At 34.0% G+C, this 18,531-nt stretch overlaps 1 protein-coding gene across 1 annotated transcript in view; it reads right to left on the minus strand.

The window, feature by feature from the left end:
* Positions 1-13,423, minus strand: part of LOC116893214 (vomeronasal type-2 receptor 116-like) — a 35,350-nt gene extending 21,927 nt beyond the window's left edge. The window contains exons 1-5 of the mRNA XM_032895099.1: positions 13,218-13,423; positions 2,753-3,032; positions 1,562-2,365; positions 640-867; positions 294-417 (exon numbers count right to left, since the gene is read on the minus strand). Of these exons, the coding sequence (XP_032750990.1) occupies positions 294-417; positions 640-867; positions 1,562-2,365; positions 2,753-3,032; positions 13,218-13,423 (1,642 nt within the window). The remainder of the gene's footprint in view (positions 1-293; positions 418-639; positions 868-1,561; positions 2,366-2,752; positions 3,033-13,217) is intronic.
* Positions 13,424-18,531: the final 5,108 nt, after the last annotated feature.

Here is an 18,531-nt window from a genome sequence, read left to right on the forward strand (position 1 = left end):
GTTTAAACCTCAGTAGATACTGAAAAAACAAAACATAAAAAGTATCTCTATCTTTAATAAATTGAAAGAATACAACTAACAGAAAAGCATAAAATTTAGTACTCTAAAGAAATATTGTTTCATTGCTTCCAGAATTATGAAGCAAAAATATAGTCCTAGAGAGAGTGTATATTATTTTTCATCACAGTGTTACTGTTAAAAACTGTATTTATCTTCTCCTTTCCACAATGGATTTATGAAAACTATGTGCATATGAGAGATAGAAGCAATTTTATTACTTTGAGAAAACATACCTGTCATGTTGGAAATTTCATTTTCTGGGCAGGGGTAACAATCAAAGCAGCAGACAGCCTTTCCCTCCTGAAAGTATTTTCTGAGTCCTGGTCTGCAAGGCACACTACATATGGAAGCTAGAGTCTGAAGAAAATTGAATACATTATAGAAATAAACAGTTTAACATATGTGTCAAATGCTGTAGCAATTCACAAGAGAAAGCCTGCTAAAAATACCTCCTTTTACACACAAGTATCATGTTATTAAGTAAAATTACATTGTTTTGTTTTTTACTGATAAAACTTTTATGAGCATATGATGATTTTTATATTATGAAACACTTGCGTAAGAGCATGACCAAATTACCTGCTTGATATCTGTTGCCCACTCTATCATGTCATCAGACATAAACAGTTGTTGACCATTAGGAAAATGACCAGAAAATCTTCCTATTTTCATTTTAAGTCCTTCTTGTTTACGAAAATCTGTGATATAGAAAATGTCATACTCTGTTTCCAGTTTTTTATTCTGGTTCATGTTCACAAGGTCTCCAGCAGGATTTACAAACTGTATAGTCTTCAGAAAAGAGAATATCTGAAACATATTTGTCAATATAGATTCAAATATGCATACAGAATTATAAGGTTTTTAATTTCATTCATATCCATTATCCACACCCCAAATCAACCTTTATCAGAAGAATTTAGTACTAAAGAAGTAAAATATCTTCCATATTCATTAAAAGTTTCACTATGCTTTAAAAATACCATTTTTAATTGTATATGATGGTCACATGCACACATAAATTTTATGTTTGGAGAGAAGTAATAAATTGTCCATTTCTATTCTGGCAATAATATTATTTGATCATAAGATAGGAAAACTAAATACACAAAGGTTCGAAATATAAAAATGTATTTGAAATTATTTGAGATATATTTATTACATTAATTAGAATATATTTTATCAAATAAACGTCAAGTAATTATCTTAAATTCATTTACTAATTTCACGAGAAAGAAATTTCAAATGATAAGTTATGAAACATAATGATTGAAATGTCAGATGAAATTTTTATGACTAAGATTGTAAAATGCAGACTTGGGTGCCATTGTTGGCTATCACATAAATTATGAGACTAAAATGATATGCCTATTACGTAGTGGATGAGTCCAGAAATATGTGTAATTAGGATAAAGGTTATTTACATACTTTGATTTTACTTTATAATTCTATTAATGAATGCTATCTCTATGATACATATGCCATGCAGTTTAAGAATTTTTACCTTCCAGGAGTTAAATTCCACTACCTTTCCATTATTGTTTGAGTATGTTTCTACATGTTGAAGAAGCATATCATGAAGTGAGTGGGCCACAGCATACACAGCATTGTATAAGTTGTAACATGTATCACTCATGGACATTCCAAGTGGTGGCACAAAAATCCATTTAGATAGAATTTTGCTTGGACAATTCTTCAGTGTTGTACAATTAAGTGGTGGCAAAGAACATTTAAAGAAAGTCCACCACAGTTTAGCAAAAGAAATATCATTACTATAGTTAGAAGGGTTCACTGTCTGAATAAATTTTTTAAAACCAGACATCTCAGAGTGCTGATGTGAAAAAATAATACTCCCATGCAAGGAGTGAAGCATGAAGTCTCCTATCGTTGTGATCGTATCAAATTGTGACACACTGACCCAGAGTCTCTGAACGTTTTTAGATTTCCATAGCATGAAATTATATTGTATAAGCGATTCTTTATCCCCATAGACGATCACAACTTTTGCTGATGACATTATGATTTGGTGATAATATTTATGAATCATTTTAACATATGAAAACCAATCATATGTTATAATAGTGACAAATGCTACACAGACAGTGCTTTTTTCCACTCTTGTTCTCAATTCAGAAAGGAATTGAATTCCTTGGTCATCATCTGTAACGATCACTCCTACCCAGTTCCATCTGAAATGAACTGCAAGGGACACCATGGCTAGTGGTAGAGATGTGTCCTTGGGTGACATCTGGTAGCGATGAGCAAACTGTTCCTGGTCAGCTTGGAAATGAAAATAGCCACAATAAAGCTGAAAGAAATTGACCATAAGTATTACTATGAAGAAAATGGAATGCATAGAGCTCAATCTAAGACCTTAATGTGTTAGGGTACATGCTAGAAGTGTGAGAAAGTGTGAATTCTTCCTCTTTTTATTAAAATCATATCCAACTTCTTGTGTAATACCTATTCAAATACAGGTAAACTGAGTCTTCTGGTAAAAACATTTCACATTATGTTGTATCTGCTGCTCACTTGTCATAAAATTGCTGTGTTTGCCAAATAAAGTGTCTAACCTTTATGCTTAATGGATCAGAATAGATAGAAAAATTCCCTGCCCTTTTCTTCAGCCTCTGTACTCAGAATCTCAGAATATAGTAAGATAATACCTCATTAAAAGTAACACTATGGGACTTACCTCTGGAGTTCTGGAGAAGAACAGGAATGGTCCAAGTATATAAGATGTTATCGATGGAGGTCCCGTAAGTACAATTAAATATCTTCTCTGATGTTCACAGTAGTAATTAGGAATAATTTCCTTTTTTTTCAAGGACCAAACTCTTTTCACATTATCCACAATTAGGTTACATTCAATCTTAACTAGTAGGGAAATGTTGGGTAAAATATGAATGTTCCTATTGATTTCTTCAATGGTAAAATAAACTGAGGAAATCAAATGGATGGTCTTACGTGTCACCCTAAAAACAGAGCACACCAATCATAGGGGATATGGGTTCTAATTATGATAATCATAAATTAAAGTAAATGTGGGTTAAGCATAGATTTTTGTATTTTTATGACCCATTTTTATATTGCTGCAGATTTTTATTGTAATGTACTAGGATGTGAGACCTGAAAAATAATTTAATAATCTCAGTTTTTTTTTAATTTTATGATTTGAACCTCATTACTTCAGTTTTGAATTCTTTTGTCCAATATATGAAAATATATTAAGCATTTACAGAGTTTTCTGTTTTCTTCTTCTTTTAACCTCTTCTTCAACTCTGTTCTGAAATGACAGTTTTTTTATCTTTTCATTTTTTAATAAAGTTTTTAAAATATGAATTTTATATTTACAGAATTCATTAATTTTTGAAATTGTCTAAAGTTCCATTTTATTTTCTTGTATTCTTTGAATACCTATGTGTGATGGTTAAGAATAGGTGTTATCCATTTACGGCCTGTAAGTACAATTAAATATATTTTCTGTTTCTTACTGTAGTAATTAGAAATAATTTCTTTTCCTTTTTTTCCAAGAACCAAACTCTTTCTACATTATTCTCATTTAGGGTACCTTCAATCTTAACTAGTAGGGAAGTGTTGAGTAACATATGAATGTCCCTATTGATTTCTTCAATGGCAAAACAAACTGAGGAAATCAAGTGGATGGTCCTACATTTCACTCTGAAAACAGAGCAGAAAATCATGTAGGGTGTGTTTTAATTATGGTAATCCTAGATAAAATTCAATGTGGGTTAAGGAAAGATTTCATAGATTTATTTGTGACACATTAATATGTTGTCACAGTTCCTTATTGTGAGACCTGCAAAATAGTTTAACAATCTTAAAGTTTTTTTTAATTTGATGAATTTAACTTTATTACATCTGTTTTGAGTCTTCCATCTAAAATATACAAGCAGTCCTTCTGCACCGAGAGCTAATGTTGTCCCACCAATCATTGGACTGAAAATTTGCCCACAGAGAGATGGTCCCCAGGAGTGCTCTCACTCCTTAGCCCACAGGTTGGACCCTATTTTCTCTCCACTGACTATCCAAAGAGACACACACCAGTAGCACATGGGGCATGGGAACGTCAGGACTGCCTGGGATAGGACCCATTTAGTCTCCTCTGCGCCCAGAGATAAAGCTGTCTCACAGCTCTTAAAACCCATAACCAACACGCAGAGTTGGTCTGCCAGGAGTGCTCTCACTCTTAGTATATTGGAGTCCACTATCTCGCCACTGTACCCAAAGAGAAACCCTACTGAAAAATGATGGGCACAGGAACCACAGAGCAGCATGGGATAGGAGATTTCCATCTCTGCCTAGAGTCCAAGGTATTTCACAGCCCTAGAAACCCAAAACATTCCTTCAGAGAGCTTTTGTCCCAGGAAATTCACACTCCTTAGACACAGGCTCACAGGCACATAGGCCAACAGGAGGAGCAAGCTCAAGTTAGACAAACCAAGAGGTAACATAAGTGATAATCAGATGACAAGAGGCAAGCTCAGGGACCTAACCAACAGAAACCGAGATGACTTGGCATCATCAGTACCCAGTTCTCCCAACACTGAAAATACTGGATATTACAACACACTTGAACAGCAGGATTTGCATTTAAAATCACATTTCACAATGATGAAAGAGGGTATTAAGAAGTACATAAATAAATCCCTTAAAGAAATATAGGAGAACACAGTTAAACAAGTAGAAGCCCTTAAAGAGGAAAAAAAAAAAACCCTTAAAGAGTTACAGGAAAACACAAACAAAATGGAGACAGAACTAAACAAAACCATACCTGATGTAAAAGGAGAAACAGAAACAATAAAGAAATCACAAAGGGAGACAACCTTGGAATAAGAAAAACATGGAAAGAGATCAAGCATCATAGATGCAAACATCACAAACAGAATACAAGAGATTAAAGAGAGACTTTTGGGGTAGAAGATACCATTAAGACAATAGTAAAGAAAATGCAAAAAGCAAAAATGCTCCTTACCCAAAAGTTCCAGGAAATCCAGGACACAATGAGAACCAAACAAAACAGTATGTGTAGAAGAGAATGAAGATTCTCAACTTAAAGGGGCAGTGAATATCTTGACCCATCTTATTGAAGAAAACTACCCTATCCTAAAGGGATGCTCATGAGCATAGAAGAAGGCTACAGAACACTAATAGATTGGACCAGAAAAAATTTCCTCCTCTCACATAAGAGTCAAACACCAAATGCATAAAACAAAGAAAGAATGTTAAAAGCAATAAGGGAAAAAGATCAGGTAACATTTAAAAGCAGACTATCAGAATCACATCAGTATTCTCTGGGCAGATGTCGTACAGACCCTAAGAAAATAGAAATGCCAGCCCAGGCTACTATACCCAGCAAAACTGTTAATTACCATAGATAGACAAACGAATATATTTTATAACAAAACCAAATTTATACAATATCGTTACACAAATCCAGCGCTAGAAAGACAAAAGATGGAAAATTCCAACACAAGGAAAGAAAATACACCTTAAAAATGCAAGAAAGTAATCTTTTTGGAATGACACCAAAAGAAGAAGAGAGACACACAAACATAATTCCACCACTAACAACAGAAATAATCAGAAGCAGCAATTACTATTCCTTAATATATCTTAATATCAATGGACTCAATTCCTAAATAAAGTGACATGGACCAGGAGACTGGATATGTAAAGAAGACACAGCATTTTGCTGCATATAGGAAACACACTTCAGTGGCAAAGACAGAAACTACTTAAGAGTAAAAAGCTGGAAAAAAATTTCCAAAAAATAAAAAAAAAAAATATTTCAAAGAAACAAGCTGGAGGAGCCAATTAATGTCAAGCAAAATTGACTTTCAAGCAAAAGCTATAAAAAAAGATAAGGAAGGACAGTTCAAACATATCAAAAGAAAAATCTACCAAGATGAACTATAAATTCTGAACATCTATGCTTCAAATACAAGAGAACACACATTTATACATGAAACTTTATTAAAGTTCAAAGCAACATTTCTCCTCACACAATAATAGTGGGAGACTTTAACACCGCACTCTCAGATGGACAAATCATTAAAACAGAAAATAAACAGAGACACAGAGAAACTAAAAGAAGTCATTAACCAAGTTGGTTTAACTATATTATCTATAGAACACTTTATCCAAATACAAAAGAATATACCTTCTTCTCAACACCTCAAAACTGACCATACATTTGGTCAAAAAAGAGGCCTCAACAGATATGAGAAGATTTTTAAAAAAACCTGTGCAACCTATCAGCTCACCATGGACTAAGGTTGGCCCAAACAAACAAACAAACAAACAAACAAACAAACAAAAATACAGAAAGCCGACTTACAAATGGAAGCTGAAAAATGATCTCCTCAATGACAACTTTGTCAAGGTCAAAATACAGAAAGAAATTATCAACTTTTTAGAATTTAATGAGAATTAAAGTACAGAATAATTAAACTTATGGGATAGTATGAAAGCAGTACTAAGAAGAAAACTCATAGCTCTGAATGACTCCAAAAAAAGCTAGAGACAGCATACACTAACAGCTTGACATCCCACCTGAATGCTCGAGGAAAAAGAAACAAAAACAGCCAAGAGGAGGAGAAGGCAGGAGATAATCAAAATCAGGGATAAAATCAACCAAATAGGAACAAAGAAACAAAAAATTGTACAGAGAATCATCAAAACTAGGAGCTTGTTCTTTGAGAAAATCAACAAGATAGATAAAACCTTAACCAGCCTAACCAGAGAGCACAGAGATAGTATCCAAATTACCAAAATCAGAAATGAAAACAGAGAGATAACAGCAATCTGAGGAAATTCAAAAAATCATCAGATCCTACTACAAAACCCTATATTCAACAAAACTGGTAAATCTGGTGGAAATCGACAATTTTCTAAACAGAAACCAGGTACCAAAATTAAATCAGGATCAGATGCAACCAAGTAAACAGTCCCATAAATTTTAAAGAAATGGCAGCAGTTATTAAAAATCTCTCAACCAATAGGAGCCCAGGACCAGATGGGATTACTGCAGAATTATAACAGACTTCATGAAGACCTAATATCTATACTCTTCAAACAATTCCACAAAATAGAAACAGAATGAACCCTACCCAATTTCTGCTTCAAAACCACAATTCCATTTATATCTAAACCACCAAAAGACCCAATGAAGAAAGAACTTCAGACTAATTTCTCTTATGAATATCAATGCAAAAATACTCAATAAAATACTTGCAAACTGAATCTAAGAACACATCAAAATGATCATTGACCATGATCAAGTAGGCTTCATCCCAGCAATGCAAGGATTGTTCAACATATGTAAAAGCAACAATGGAATCCCCTATATAAACAAAGTCAAAGACAAAAAGGACATGATCTTTTAAGTAGAGGATTAGAAAGGATCTGACAAAATACAACACACTTTCATGTGAAAAGTCTTGGAAACATCAGGAATTCATCAAGTCCATACCTAAATACAGTTAAAGCAATAACCAGCAAATCAGAAGCCAAAATAAAACTAAATAGAGAGAAACTTGAAGCAATCTCACTAAAATTAGGGACTGGACATGGCTACCCACTCTCTCCCTACATATTCTATTAAAGCCCTAGTATTTGAAGTCCTAGTCAGTGCAATTGGATAACAAAAATACGTCAAAGTGGTAAAAATTGTAAAGGAAGAATCAAAACTATCACTTTTTGCAGATGATATGATAGTAACTTAAATGACTTTAAAAGTTCCACCAGAAAATCAGGGAAATGCAAATAAAAACAATCTTAATATACTACCTGGTACTAGTCAGAATGGCTAAGAAAGAACTCAGGTGACAAAAGATACTGGTGAGGATTTGGGGAAAGAAGAACATTCTTCCAATGATGGTATGATTTCAAGCTGGTACAACCATTTTTGAAATCAGTCTGGAGGTGCCTTGGAGAATTGCACATAGTACTATCTGAGGACCCAGCTATATCACTAATGGTTATATACTCACAAGATGCTCTAACATATAACAAGGACACATGCTCCGCTATGTTCATAGCATCCTTATTTATAATCACCAGAAGCATGAAAGAATCCAGTTGTCCTTAAACGATGAAAGGGATACAGAAAATATGGTACATTTACACAATAGTAATTCATGCATTAAAAAGAATGACTACTTGAATATTTTTGCAAATGGATAGAACTTGAAAATATCTTCCTGAGTGAGGTAATCCAGTCACAAAAGAACACATATGGTATGTGCTAAGTGAATATTAGCCCAAAAGCATGGAATACCCCAGAAATATTTCACAAATCATATGAAAGCTATGGAAGAAGGAAGAACAAAATGTGGATGATTCAGTCCTTCTTACAAGGGAGAACAAAATTCTTATCAAAGGAAGTATGGGGACAAAGAGTGGATCATGCACTGAAGAAAAGGTCATCCAGAGACTCCTCCACCTGGGCATCCATCCCATATGCAGTCACCAACATAGTCACTATTGCTGATGTCAAAAAGTGGTTGTTGACAGGTGCGTGATTGGGATGTCTCTTAAGAGTCTCTGCCAGAGCCTTACTGATACAAATGACAATGTTTGCAGCTAAGCATTGGACTGAGCACTGGGACCCCTATGGAGGAATTAGTAAAAGGACTTAAGTAGCAGAAGGGTTTAGCAATCCAATAGAAGGAACATCAATATCAACCAACCTGACCCATCAGAGCTTTCAGGGACTAATCCACCAACCTGTGACAGGACCGATAGCTCCAGACACATATCTAGCAAAGGACAGCATCAATAGGAGGAGAAGGCCTTGGACCTGTGAAGGCTCATTTCCCCAGGGTAGGAAAATATCAGTGTTTTGATTTGGTTATAGGTGGGTGGGAGTGACAGCATTCTCCTAGGAGCTGGGCGATGGGTAGAGGGGTATGGGAGCAGGTGGAAAGGAGGAACCATTTGAAATACATAAAATACCCATGAAAAATAAATTAAAAACAAAGAAAAATATACTAGCATTGAAAGAGTTTTATGTTATCTTCTTCTTTTGAATTCATCTTTAACGATATTCTAAAATTAGACCATATTTTTATTTTGAATATTTAATAAAGTTTTTGAAAATATGAATTTTGTATTTACAGAATTCCCTCATTTTTGAAATTTTCAACAGTTCCATCTTGTTCTTCTTGAACATGGTAAAATATTTATATTTCATCCATGAATAAGAAAAGATCTCTTAGCCAACATTGAATATGCCCATGCCTTCATCTTGTCATTCTAGTACCAAATGTGTGGAAAAGAAATGAGAATTATCTGCTATGTAGAGTGTAATAGTTCTTTACTGAAGCACTAAGTTATTTCATGACCCTTCATAAGGGAATGAAGTATAGGTTGCCAAATTTGTCTGTGTCAATGATTGCAAAATCTAAAGAATTCGTAGTTGATGCAAATACCACAATAATTTGTATACCCTTTTCTTTATTCCACACAGTTCATGTCTTTTCATTTTCTATTTGAGGCTGTACAAAAATGAGTCATATAAGGTTGGTTATAACTACAACTTTTCCTTTGAGGATTGAGGTCCTCTGACTTCAGATGTACCCACCAGTTTTAATAATTCATTTTTTCTCTACAGTCACTGGCAATCACAATAACAGGCTTTGGGATCTATTTGGTTTAATTTGTTCAGATACATTCTATTTCTAATGTGTTCACATAACATCTGTCCTTTATTAAATATATTTTAACTTGATATATCTGCTTTGGTATATTTTAAACAGTTTGATAATCTTTTTTAAAAATTATATGTCATTTAGCATGTTTTACATGAGTTTTTTGAATTTTCTGTAATGCTTTGTGACTACAGTAAATACTTAATGTAATTGCATATAACTCGCAGCTCTGAAGCTTGTATTGAACTGACTTAACAGATTTATGTTCTCTATTATTTCTTATTTTTAATACTATTTTGAAAATTTTTCTAGTTTTGTTTTTCTAGTTTAATTCCCTTATTTCTTGAGTTTTTTCTTTCATTCAGAAACACCTGTAATTGGGTCATACTTTTTAAGGTAATTGCCATTTCTGACTAAAAAGAGTTATGAACTTTGAAAATTGAGTGTTCCAGTTAATCTATTTCAATTGCTGATGTATGGAGGTTTAATGAATCAAGTAATATTGATGTTTGCTTACAAACTACAGTTTAGAATTTTTTTTAAAAAATGAGTAGCTAACATAATCCAAAATAATGAAATAACTGATAGAACTCTTTCTAATCTCACTTGGTACTTCACACCTCTATTAATAACATTAGACAGATGTGGTTGGGGTTGATCAGTAGAATTTAACTGAAAACCTAGAGATGAACACATCCCTTTGGACACAAATATTTTTGATAATAAATTCAAGAAAACTGCACTAGAATAAAGAAACCATCTTGACTAATGGTACTGGCCCAACTTAGGTCTTCATGGAGAAGACTAGAAATACATCCATGTCCATAATAGTGTAGAAATCTCACTCAAAATTTTGTATCCCCACTGGTGATACAAAACTCACTGGTGAAACAGTTTCAAGGGAATACTGACTATCAAGTATAAGAAAAACACAAGTAAACTCAGTGACATTTTGGAAATTCTTTCTAATTATATTTTTCAGGAGGTTAACTTTTAAAGTGTACAGATTTTACATTTATGTTACAGCTTCAGCATTTTTATTTTTATGGGATTCTAGTTTGTAAAGATGCATATTGCTATTTGTGTATAAGTGTTTCTCATACATTTTTTATTGTTTTTGCAGGAGCACCTTTTCTGTTTGTTGAAATGATTATATAATCTGAAATTTTTGTTTTACCCTATTTTAATTACTATTCTTTATATAACAAGCTTTTAATGGGTGAAGGCAATGATGTGGGTCAATATGGAAGGTAATTTGTAAATAATCGCTCAGGAGTTTAGAAGGTAATTTACACTTTCAGTATATTTTACTAAAATGTAATTTATATAAACAAAGGAGGTAACATAAATTTGATATATGCTGTAAATTTAGATTGATTTGGAAAATAGTATGCTTAGTAAAAATGATTAATAGGGAACAAAACATATAAGTTTGATTATATTAAAAATTAAATTTGAATTATGGAATAGATATAGATTTTGGGAATAGGGTAGGTATGAGGTAATAAAAAAAGATAAGAGTTGAGGATACAACCTTCAGGATTCTCAATGAAATCTTCTCAGTACTTTAAGCTTGACTGTGATATTAGACACACACACACACACACACACACACACACACACACACACAGCATTAACACTTTGAATACATGGATCATAAATTATATATCTGCAAAACCTAAATTGAATAAATAACTATCTAAATTAAATTAGCTATAATGCAATATATATTTAAGTTTTTTCATATCATATACTTTAATGATGTTATATTTTCTAATATGCTGGTTGAGTGTCTACATATTAGTTGTGGGATTTTTATGCAATCTGTGGAAAGTCTAGAGAATAAATGATGAGTGTTTCCTGTCTTTTACTCCTAGGTTTGAAAGTGAAGTGACATTTTAAATTTTCAAACTTGAAGGCTCTGTTTACAAATTAGTATCTTATTCCATATAAATGCATTATAAACACATATGAGAAATAACATACTTCACTTCTATTATTCATAGAATATGATTAATACATCGAATAATATAGGCAATGAATAGATGCTGAGTGAGAAAAATGCTGATTTGGAAAGAATGAGTAAACTTTAAACTGTATTCCCTTGGTAGTTAAACGTCATGTAACGAGAGGCCATAAATATTAGAGTATATCTGCAGTGGAAATTAGACTAGACATTTTTTTTAGGATTGCACATAGTAGCATGGTGGAATGCATAAATCTGAAAGAATTATTTAAAGGGATTGAAAGATGATCATGAATACATGCTATCTTCAAATAGGTAATACACTTAAAAAAAGGTAACACAAGTTCGAGTACCTGTGGGTGAATAGGAAAATATTAATGCATTGTTCAAAGACAGCCAATTGAATTATTTTCTGAGTTTCTGAGTTGCAGTGTAATTACTCTGTAGCTCTTCATGAAAGGAAAAAGTAACTGTCATTTGATGCAAATCTAACACTTACTAGAACTATAGGAGAGTTAATTTAAAAAGCATCCCAGGGATGTAAGTAATGTTCAGTATATGAAAATCCATTAGCATAGTCCACCATAAGAACAAATTCAAAAATTCATAGATCATCTCAGATGCTGAAAAGGCATTTGACAAAACACAATACCTCCTCATGTTAAAAATATTGAAGAGATCATGTATCCAAGGCCCTTACCTAAACACAATAAAAGCAATATACAGGGTCCTTAGAAGAAATGTCCAACAGTGGGAAGAAAGAATTTGTTGAGTCTACCTACAGTATAAAGACAGGGCATAAGATGGACAGATGGGGTTGCGATGCCACAGTCAAAAACCCCAACCCAGAAATTTTATTAAAAGAATTGCAGTGACAAAAATCGAGAAAAGATTGAGGATAAGGAGGTGAGGTGACCTTCCCAAATTGGGATCCATCTCAAGGGAGGCTACAAAGCCTGACACTATTACTAATGCTATGATGTACTTACAGACAGGAGCCTAGTATGTCTGTCCTCTGAGAGGCTGAACAAAGAGCTGACTGAGACAAATGCAGAAACTTACATCCAACCATTTTATTGAATTCTAGGGTCCCAGTGGTTTAATTAGGGAAAGGCTGAAAGAAACTGAGCAGGGAGACAACCCCATAGAAGACAATCAGTCTCAACTAACCTAACCCCTAGACGTCTCAGACACTTAGCCACAAAGAAGGCACTATACAATAGCATCACATGAAACCTTAAAATAGAAATTGTCATAATCAGAATCTCTAAGAGCAAGGATGATGATGTGATTCATTCATTCATCATCTAACTGTATTGTGACTTACACATGATAATAAACAAGCAACAGCATAAAACCACCATAATTAGGAAAATGACCGACCATGTAACATGACAAAATTTTTAGTTTTGTCCTAGAGGAGGAGAGCCAGAGGATCTTATCACATAGGTTCTTATCTATCACTCAGTGTTCCTGGATTGCTTTGTGTGCATTTATGCATAAATGAAAAATGCACTTACTGCTTGTCTAGATTCCCACTGAAATAATCATTCTTCACATAACCATGCTCGGTATAAATGGAAAAGAAACAATCAATATCTTTATCTCCTTGATAATTTTCTTCATCTTTTATTCTCCAAAAGCACCTGGGGTCACTCAAATGGCAAAAAAGAAAGGAAAGCTTCAGAAGCAAGAAGACAACAATCAAAAAGAATATCTTTGCCATGTCCTCAAGATATGTGCTTGAGCAAAATGCAGCATGAACCATTAGGTGGGCAGAATCTCCCATTTCGATTTGTCAGGCAGACATAAAGTTGTCACCTTTTATTACTGTAGTTTCTAATAAAGAACACAGGTACTTTTCTCACCATTTTACTTTGAAGTCAACTGTCTGCCCCAGGAGGACTCTGAAGCACTCTCTGGCCTGGGGCTCTGCATCTGAGATCCTGTGGCCGGGTGATAAATAGAGGTAATAATTTTGGTCATAATTATCATTCTATGTATCCATTGTGATTACATGCATGTAAGTAGACCTAAAGTTTCCAGACACAATTCCTTTTGGGAATATTTTCACACAAGCCTAGTTCATCAAACCAGTTTTCTGAAGTCATTTGCAATAATTCACTTTCATTACATAGGTTACTTCACTGAGATTTACAAGGAATTATTTTAATGAATTCAACTGAACACATTTTACCTCAGTAATAAAAAGATTAAGGAAAGTAAGCAATATCTTTAATATCTTTATTCATCTTCAACACTTGTAGAATTAATGTCATACGATTACTTTCTGTCTCATTATTGCTTCTTGCATTTATTTTGAATTGAATTATATTAGAAGAGAGTCATGGAAAATACATAATTTGGAATTAATGTTATTCATATTTTTTTTCTTTTTTTACTTCCATTTTTATTAAGTTGGATAATTCTTATTTACATTTTATATGTTATTCCCATTCTTGGTTTCCTGACCATCAGCCCCCTAACTTCTCCACCTCCCCTTCTATATGGATGTTCCCCTCCCCATCCAACCTCCATTACCGCCCCCCTAACATATCCCTACACTGGGGGTCCAACCTTGGCAGAACAAAGGCATGCCATTCCACTGGTCCCCAACAAGACTATTCATGGCTACTTATGCAGTTGGAGTCCAGGGTTAGTGCATGTATAGACTGTGGATAGTGGTTTAGTCCCTGGAAGCTCTAATTGGTTGGCATTGTTGTTCTTATGGGGGTCAGGCACTTTCAGCTCATTCAGTCCTTTCTCTAAGTACTCCAATAGGGTTCCCATTCTAAGTTCAGTGGTATGCTGCTGGCATTCCTCTCTGTATTTGAAAAGTTCTGGCTGTGTCTCTGAAGAAAGAACTATATATGGTTCCTGTCAACATGTACTTCTTATCTAGTGTTGGTAGCTGTATATATATATATATATATATATATATATATATATATATATATATATATATATATATATGGGCCACATGTGGAGCAGGCTCTGATTGGCTGTTCCTTCAGTCTCTGCTCCAAATTTTTCCTCCCTATTTCCTCCTATGGATATTTTTGTTCCTCTTTTAAAGAAGGAGTGAAGCATCTGCATTTTGGTCATTTTTTATTGTGTTTCATGTTGTCTATGCATATTGCATGATGTGAGCATTTGGGCTAATATCCACTTATCAATGAGTGCATACCATGTGTGCTTTTCTGTGATTAGGTTACTTCATTCACGATGATATTTTGTAGTTCATTATATTTGCCTATGAATTTCATGAAGTCATTGATTTTGATAGCTGAGTAGTACCCCTTTGTGAAGATGTACCAAATTTTCTGTATCTATTCCTCTGTTGAAGGGCATCTCGGTACTTTCTAGCTTCTGTCTATTATGTAAATAAGGCTGCTATGAACATAGTGGAGCTTGTGTCTTTTTTGTATGTTGCAGCATATTTTGGGTATATGCCCAGGAGGGGTTTAGCTGGATCCTTAGGTAATGCAATATACAGTTTTCTGAGGAACATTCAGACTGATTTCCAGAGAGGTTGTTCCAGTTTTCAATCCCATCAGCAATGGAGGAGTGTTCCTCTTTCTCCAGATCCTTGCCAGCATCTGTGGTCAACTGTGTTTTTTATCTTGGCCATTCTGACTGGTGACATGTAATCTCAGTGATACTTTGATTTGCATTTCCCAGATGACTAAGCATTTTGAATAATTCTTTAGATTCATCTCTTCCATTTGATATTCCTCAACTGTGAAATCTTTGTTTATCTTTGTACCCCATTTTAATAGGGTTATTTGTATCTCTGGAGACTTACTTTGTGAGTTCTTTTTATATAAGCCCTCTATCAGTTGAAAGACAGGTAAAGATCTTTTCTCAATTTGTTGGTTACTCTTTTGTCCTAATGACCGTGTCCTTTGCCTTACAGAAGTTTTGTAGCTTTATAAGATCACACTTGTCGATTCTTGATTTTAAAGCATAAGCCATTGGTGTTCTGATCAGGAAATTTTCTCCAGTGCCCATGTGATCATGACTCTTCCCCAGTTTTTATTAGTTGAATGCATCTGGTTTGATGTGGAGGTCCTTGATCCACTTGGACTTAAGCTTTGTACAGGGTGATAAGAATGGTTTGATTTCCATTCCTCTACATGCTGACTCTAGTTGAGCCAGTACCATTTGTTGAAAATGCTATCTCTTTTCCATTTAATGGTTTTGGCTCCTTTGTGAAAAATGAAGTGAGCATAGGTGTGCGGGTTCATTTCTGGGTCTTCAACTCTTTTCCACTGGTCAACCTGAATGTCTCTGTACCAATACCATGCAGTTTTTATCCCTATTGCTCTGTAATACTGCTTGAGGTCAGGAATGGTGATTTCCCCCAGAAGTCTTTTTATTGTTGAGAATTATTTCAGCTCTCCTGGGTTTCTTGTTATTCCAGATGATTTGCAAATTTTTCTTTTTTACTCTGTGAAGAATTGGATTGGAATTTTGATGGGGATTGCATTGATTCTGTAGATAGCTTTTGGTATAATGACCATTTTTACTATACTAATCCTACCAATCCATGAGCATGGGAGATCTTTCCATCTTCTAAGATCTTATTCAATTTCTTTTTTTTTTTTTTTTTTGATGACTTGAAGTCCTATCATACAGAACTTTTACTTGCTCGTTTAAAGTTACACCAAAGTATTTTATATTATTTGGGACTATTATGAAGGGTGTTGTTTCCATAGTTTCTTTCACAGTCTGTTTAACTTTTGTGTAGAGGAAGGCTCCTGATTTGTTTGAGTTAATTTTATACCCAGCCACTTTGCTGACATTATTTATCAGGCTTAGTAGGTCTGTTTTGGAACTTTTGGGTCACTTAAATATACTATCATATCATCTGCAAATAGTGATATTTTGACCTCTTCCTTTCCAATTTGTATCCCTTTGACCTACTTTTTTGTCTGATTGCTCTGGCTAGGACTTTGAGAACTATATAAGTATGAATACAGTGGGGAGACATGTCTAGTCCCTGATTTAGGTTGGATTGCTTCGAGTTATTCTGCATTAGTTTAATGTTAACTACTGGTTTAATGTATATGGCTTTTTCTATGTTTAGGTGTGGGCCTTGAATTCCTGTTCATTCCAGGACTTTTATCCTGAAGGTTCATTGAATTTTGTCAAGTGCTTCCTCTGCATCTAATAAAAATCATCGAGTGTTTTTTTTCCTTGAGTTTGGTTATATAGTGGATTATGTTGATGGTTTTCCATATATTGAAACCTCTTCTCATACCTGGGATGAAGCCTACTTGATCATGATGGATGATCATTTTGATTTGTTCTTGGATTCAATTCACAAGAATTTTATTGAGTATTTTTGCGTCAACATTCATAAGGGAAATTGGTCTGAAGTTTTCTTTATTTTTTGGTTCTTTGTGTGGTTTAGGTATAAGAGTATTTGTGGCTTCATAGAAGGAATTTGGTCGTGCTCTGTCTGTTTCTATTTCATGGAATAATTTCAAAAGTATTGGAATGAGGTCTTCTATGAAGTTCTGATAGATTCTTTACTAAACTCATCTGGTCCTTACCTCTTTTTGGTTGGGAGACTTTTAATGACTGCTTCTATTTCTTTAGGCTTTACCAACCTATTAAAATGTTTTTTTCTGTTCCAGATTTAACTTCGATTGTTGTCTAGAAAATTGTTCATTTCCTCCAGACAATCATGTTTTGTTGAATATAGGCTTTTGCAGTCGGATCTGATGATTTTTTAACTTCTTCAGATTCTGTTGTTATGTCTCCCTTTTCATTTCTGATTTTGTTAATTTGGATACTCTCTCTCTCTGCTCTCTAGTTAGCCTGGTTAAGGTTTTATCTATCTTGTTGATTTTCTCAAAAAACAAGCTCCTGAATCTCTGTATAATTTTTTGTATGTTTGTTCCTACATGTTTGATTTCATCCCTGAATTTGATTATTTCCTGCCTTCTGCTCCTCTTGGGTGTATTTGCTTCTTTTTTGTAGAGCATTCATGTGTGCTGTCAAGCTGCTCATGCGTGCTCTCTCTTGTTTCTTTCTGCAGGCACTCAGAGCTATGAGTTGTCTTATTAGAACAACTTTCTTTGTGTCCCATAAGTTTGGGTATGATGTACTTTAATTTTCATTAAATTCTAAGAAGTCTTTAATTAATTTCTTTATTTCTTCCTTTTCCAAGTTATCATTGAACAGTGCATTGTTCAACTTCCATATATGTGTGGATGTTCTTTCCATATTGTTGTTATTGAAAACCAGCCTTAGTCCTTGGTGATCTGGTAAAATGCAGTGGATTTTTTCTATCTTTCTGTATCTGTTGAGGCCTATTTTGTGCCTGATTATATGGTCAATTTTGGAGTAGGTACCAAGAGGTGGTGAGAAGAAGGTATATCTTTTTTGTTGTTTGTTTTTAGTATGAAATGGTCTATAAATATCTGTTAAGTCCATTTGGTTCATAACTTCTGTTAGTCTCTTTATGTCTCTGTTTAATTTCTATTTCCATGATTTGTCCAATGATGAGATGGGGTGTTAAAATCTCCTACTATTATTTTCTGAGGTGCAATGTGTGCTTTGATCTTTAATATAGTTTCTTTTATCAATGTAGGTGCCCTTTTATTTGGAACAGAGATATGTATGATTGGGAGTTCTTCTTGGTGGATTTTTCCTTTGATGAATATGAAGGTTACATCCCTAACTTTTTTGATAACTCTTGTTTGAAAGTCGATTTTATTCGATATTAGAATGGCTACTCCAGCTTGCTTCTTGGGTTCCTTTGATTGGAAAGTGGTTTTCCAGTCTTTTACTCTGAGGTAGTATCTGTTTTTGTCTCTGAGGTGT

This window comes from Rattus rattus, chromosome 2 (genome assembly GCF_011064425.1).
Source record: "Rattus rattus isolate New Zealand chromosome 2, Rrattus_CSIRO_v1, whole genome shotgun sequence".
Taxonomy (NCBI): Eukaryota; Metazoa; Chordata; class Mammalia; order Rodentia; family Muridae; genus Rattus; species Rattus rattus.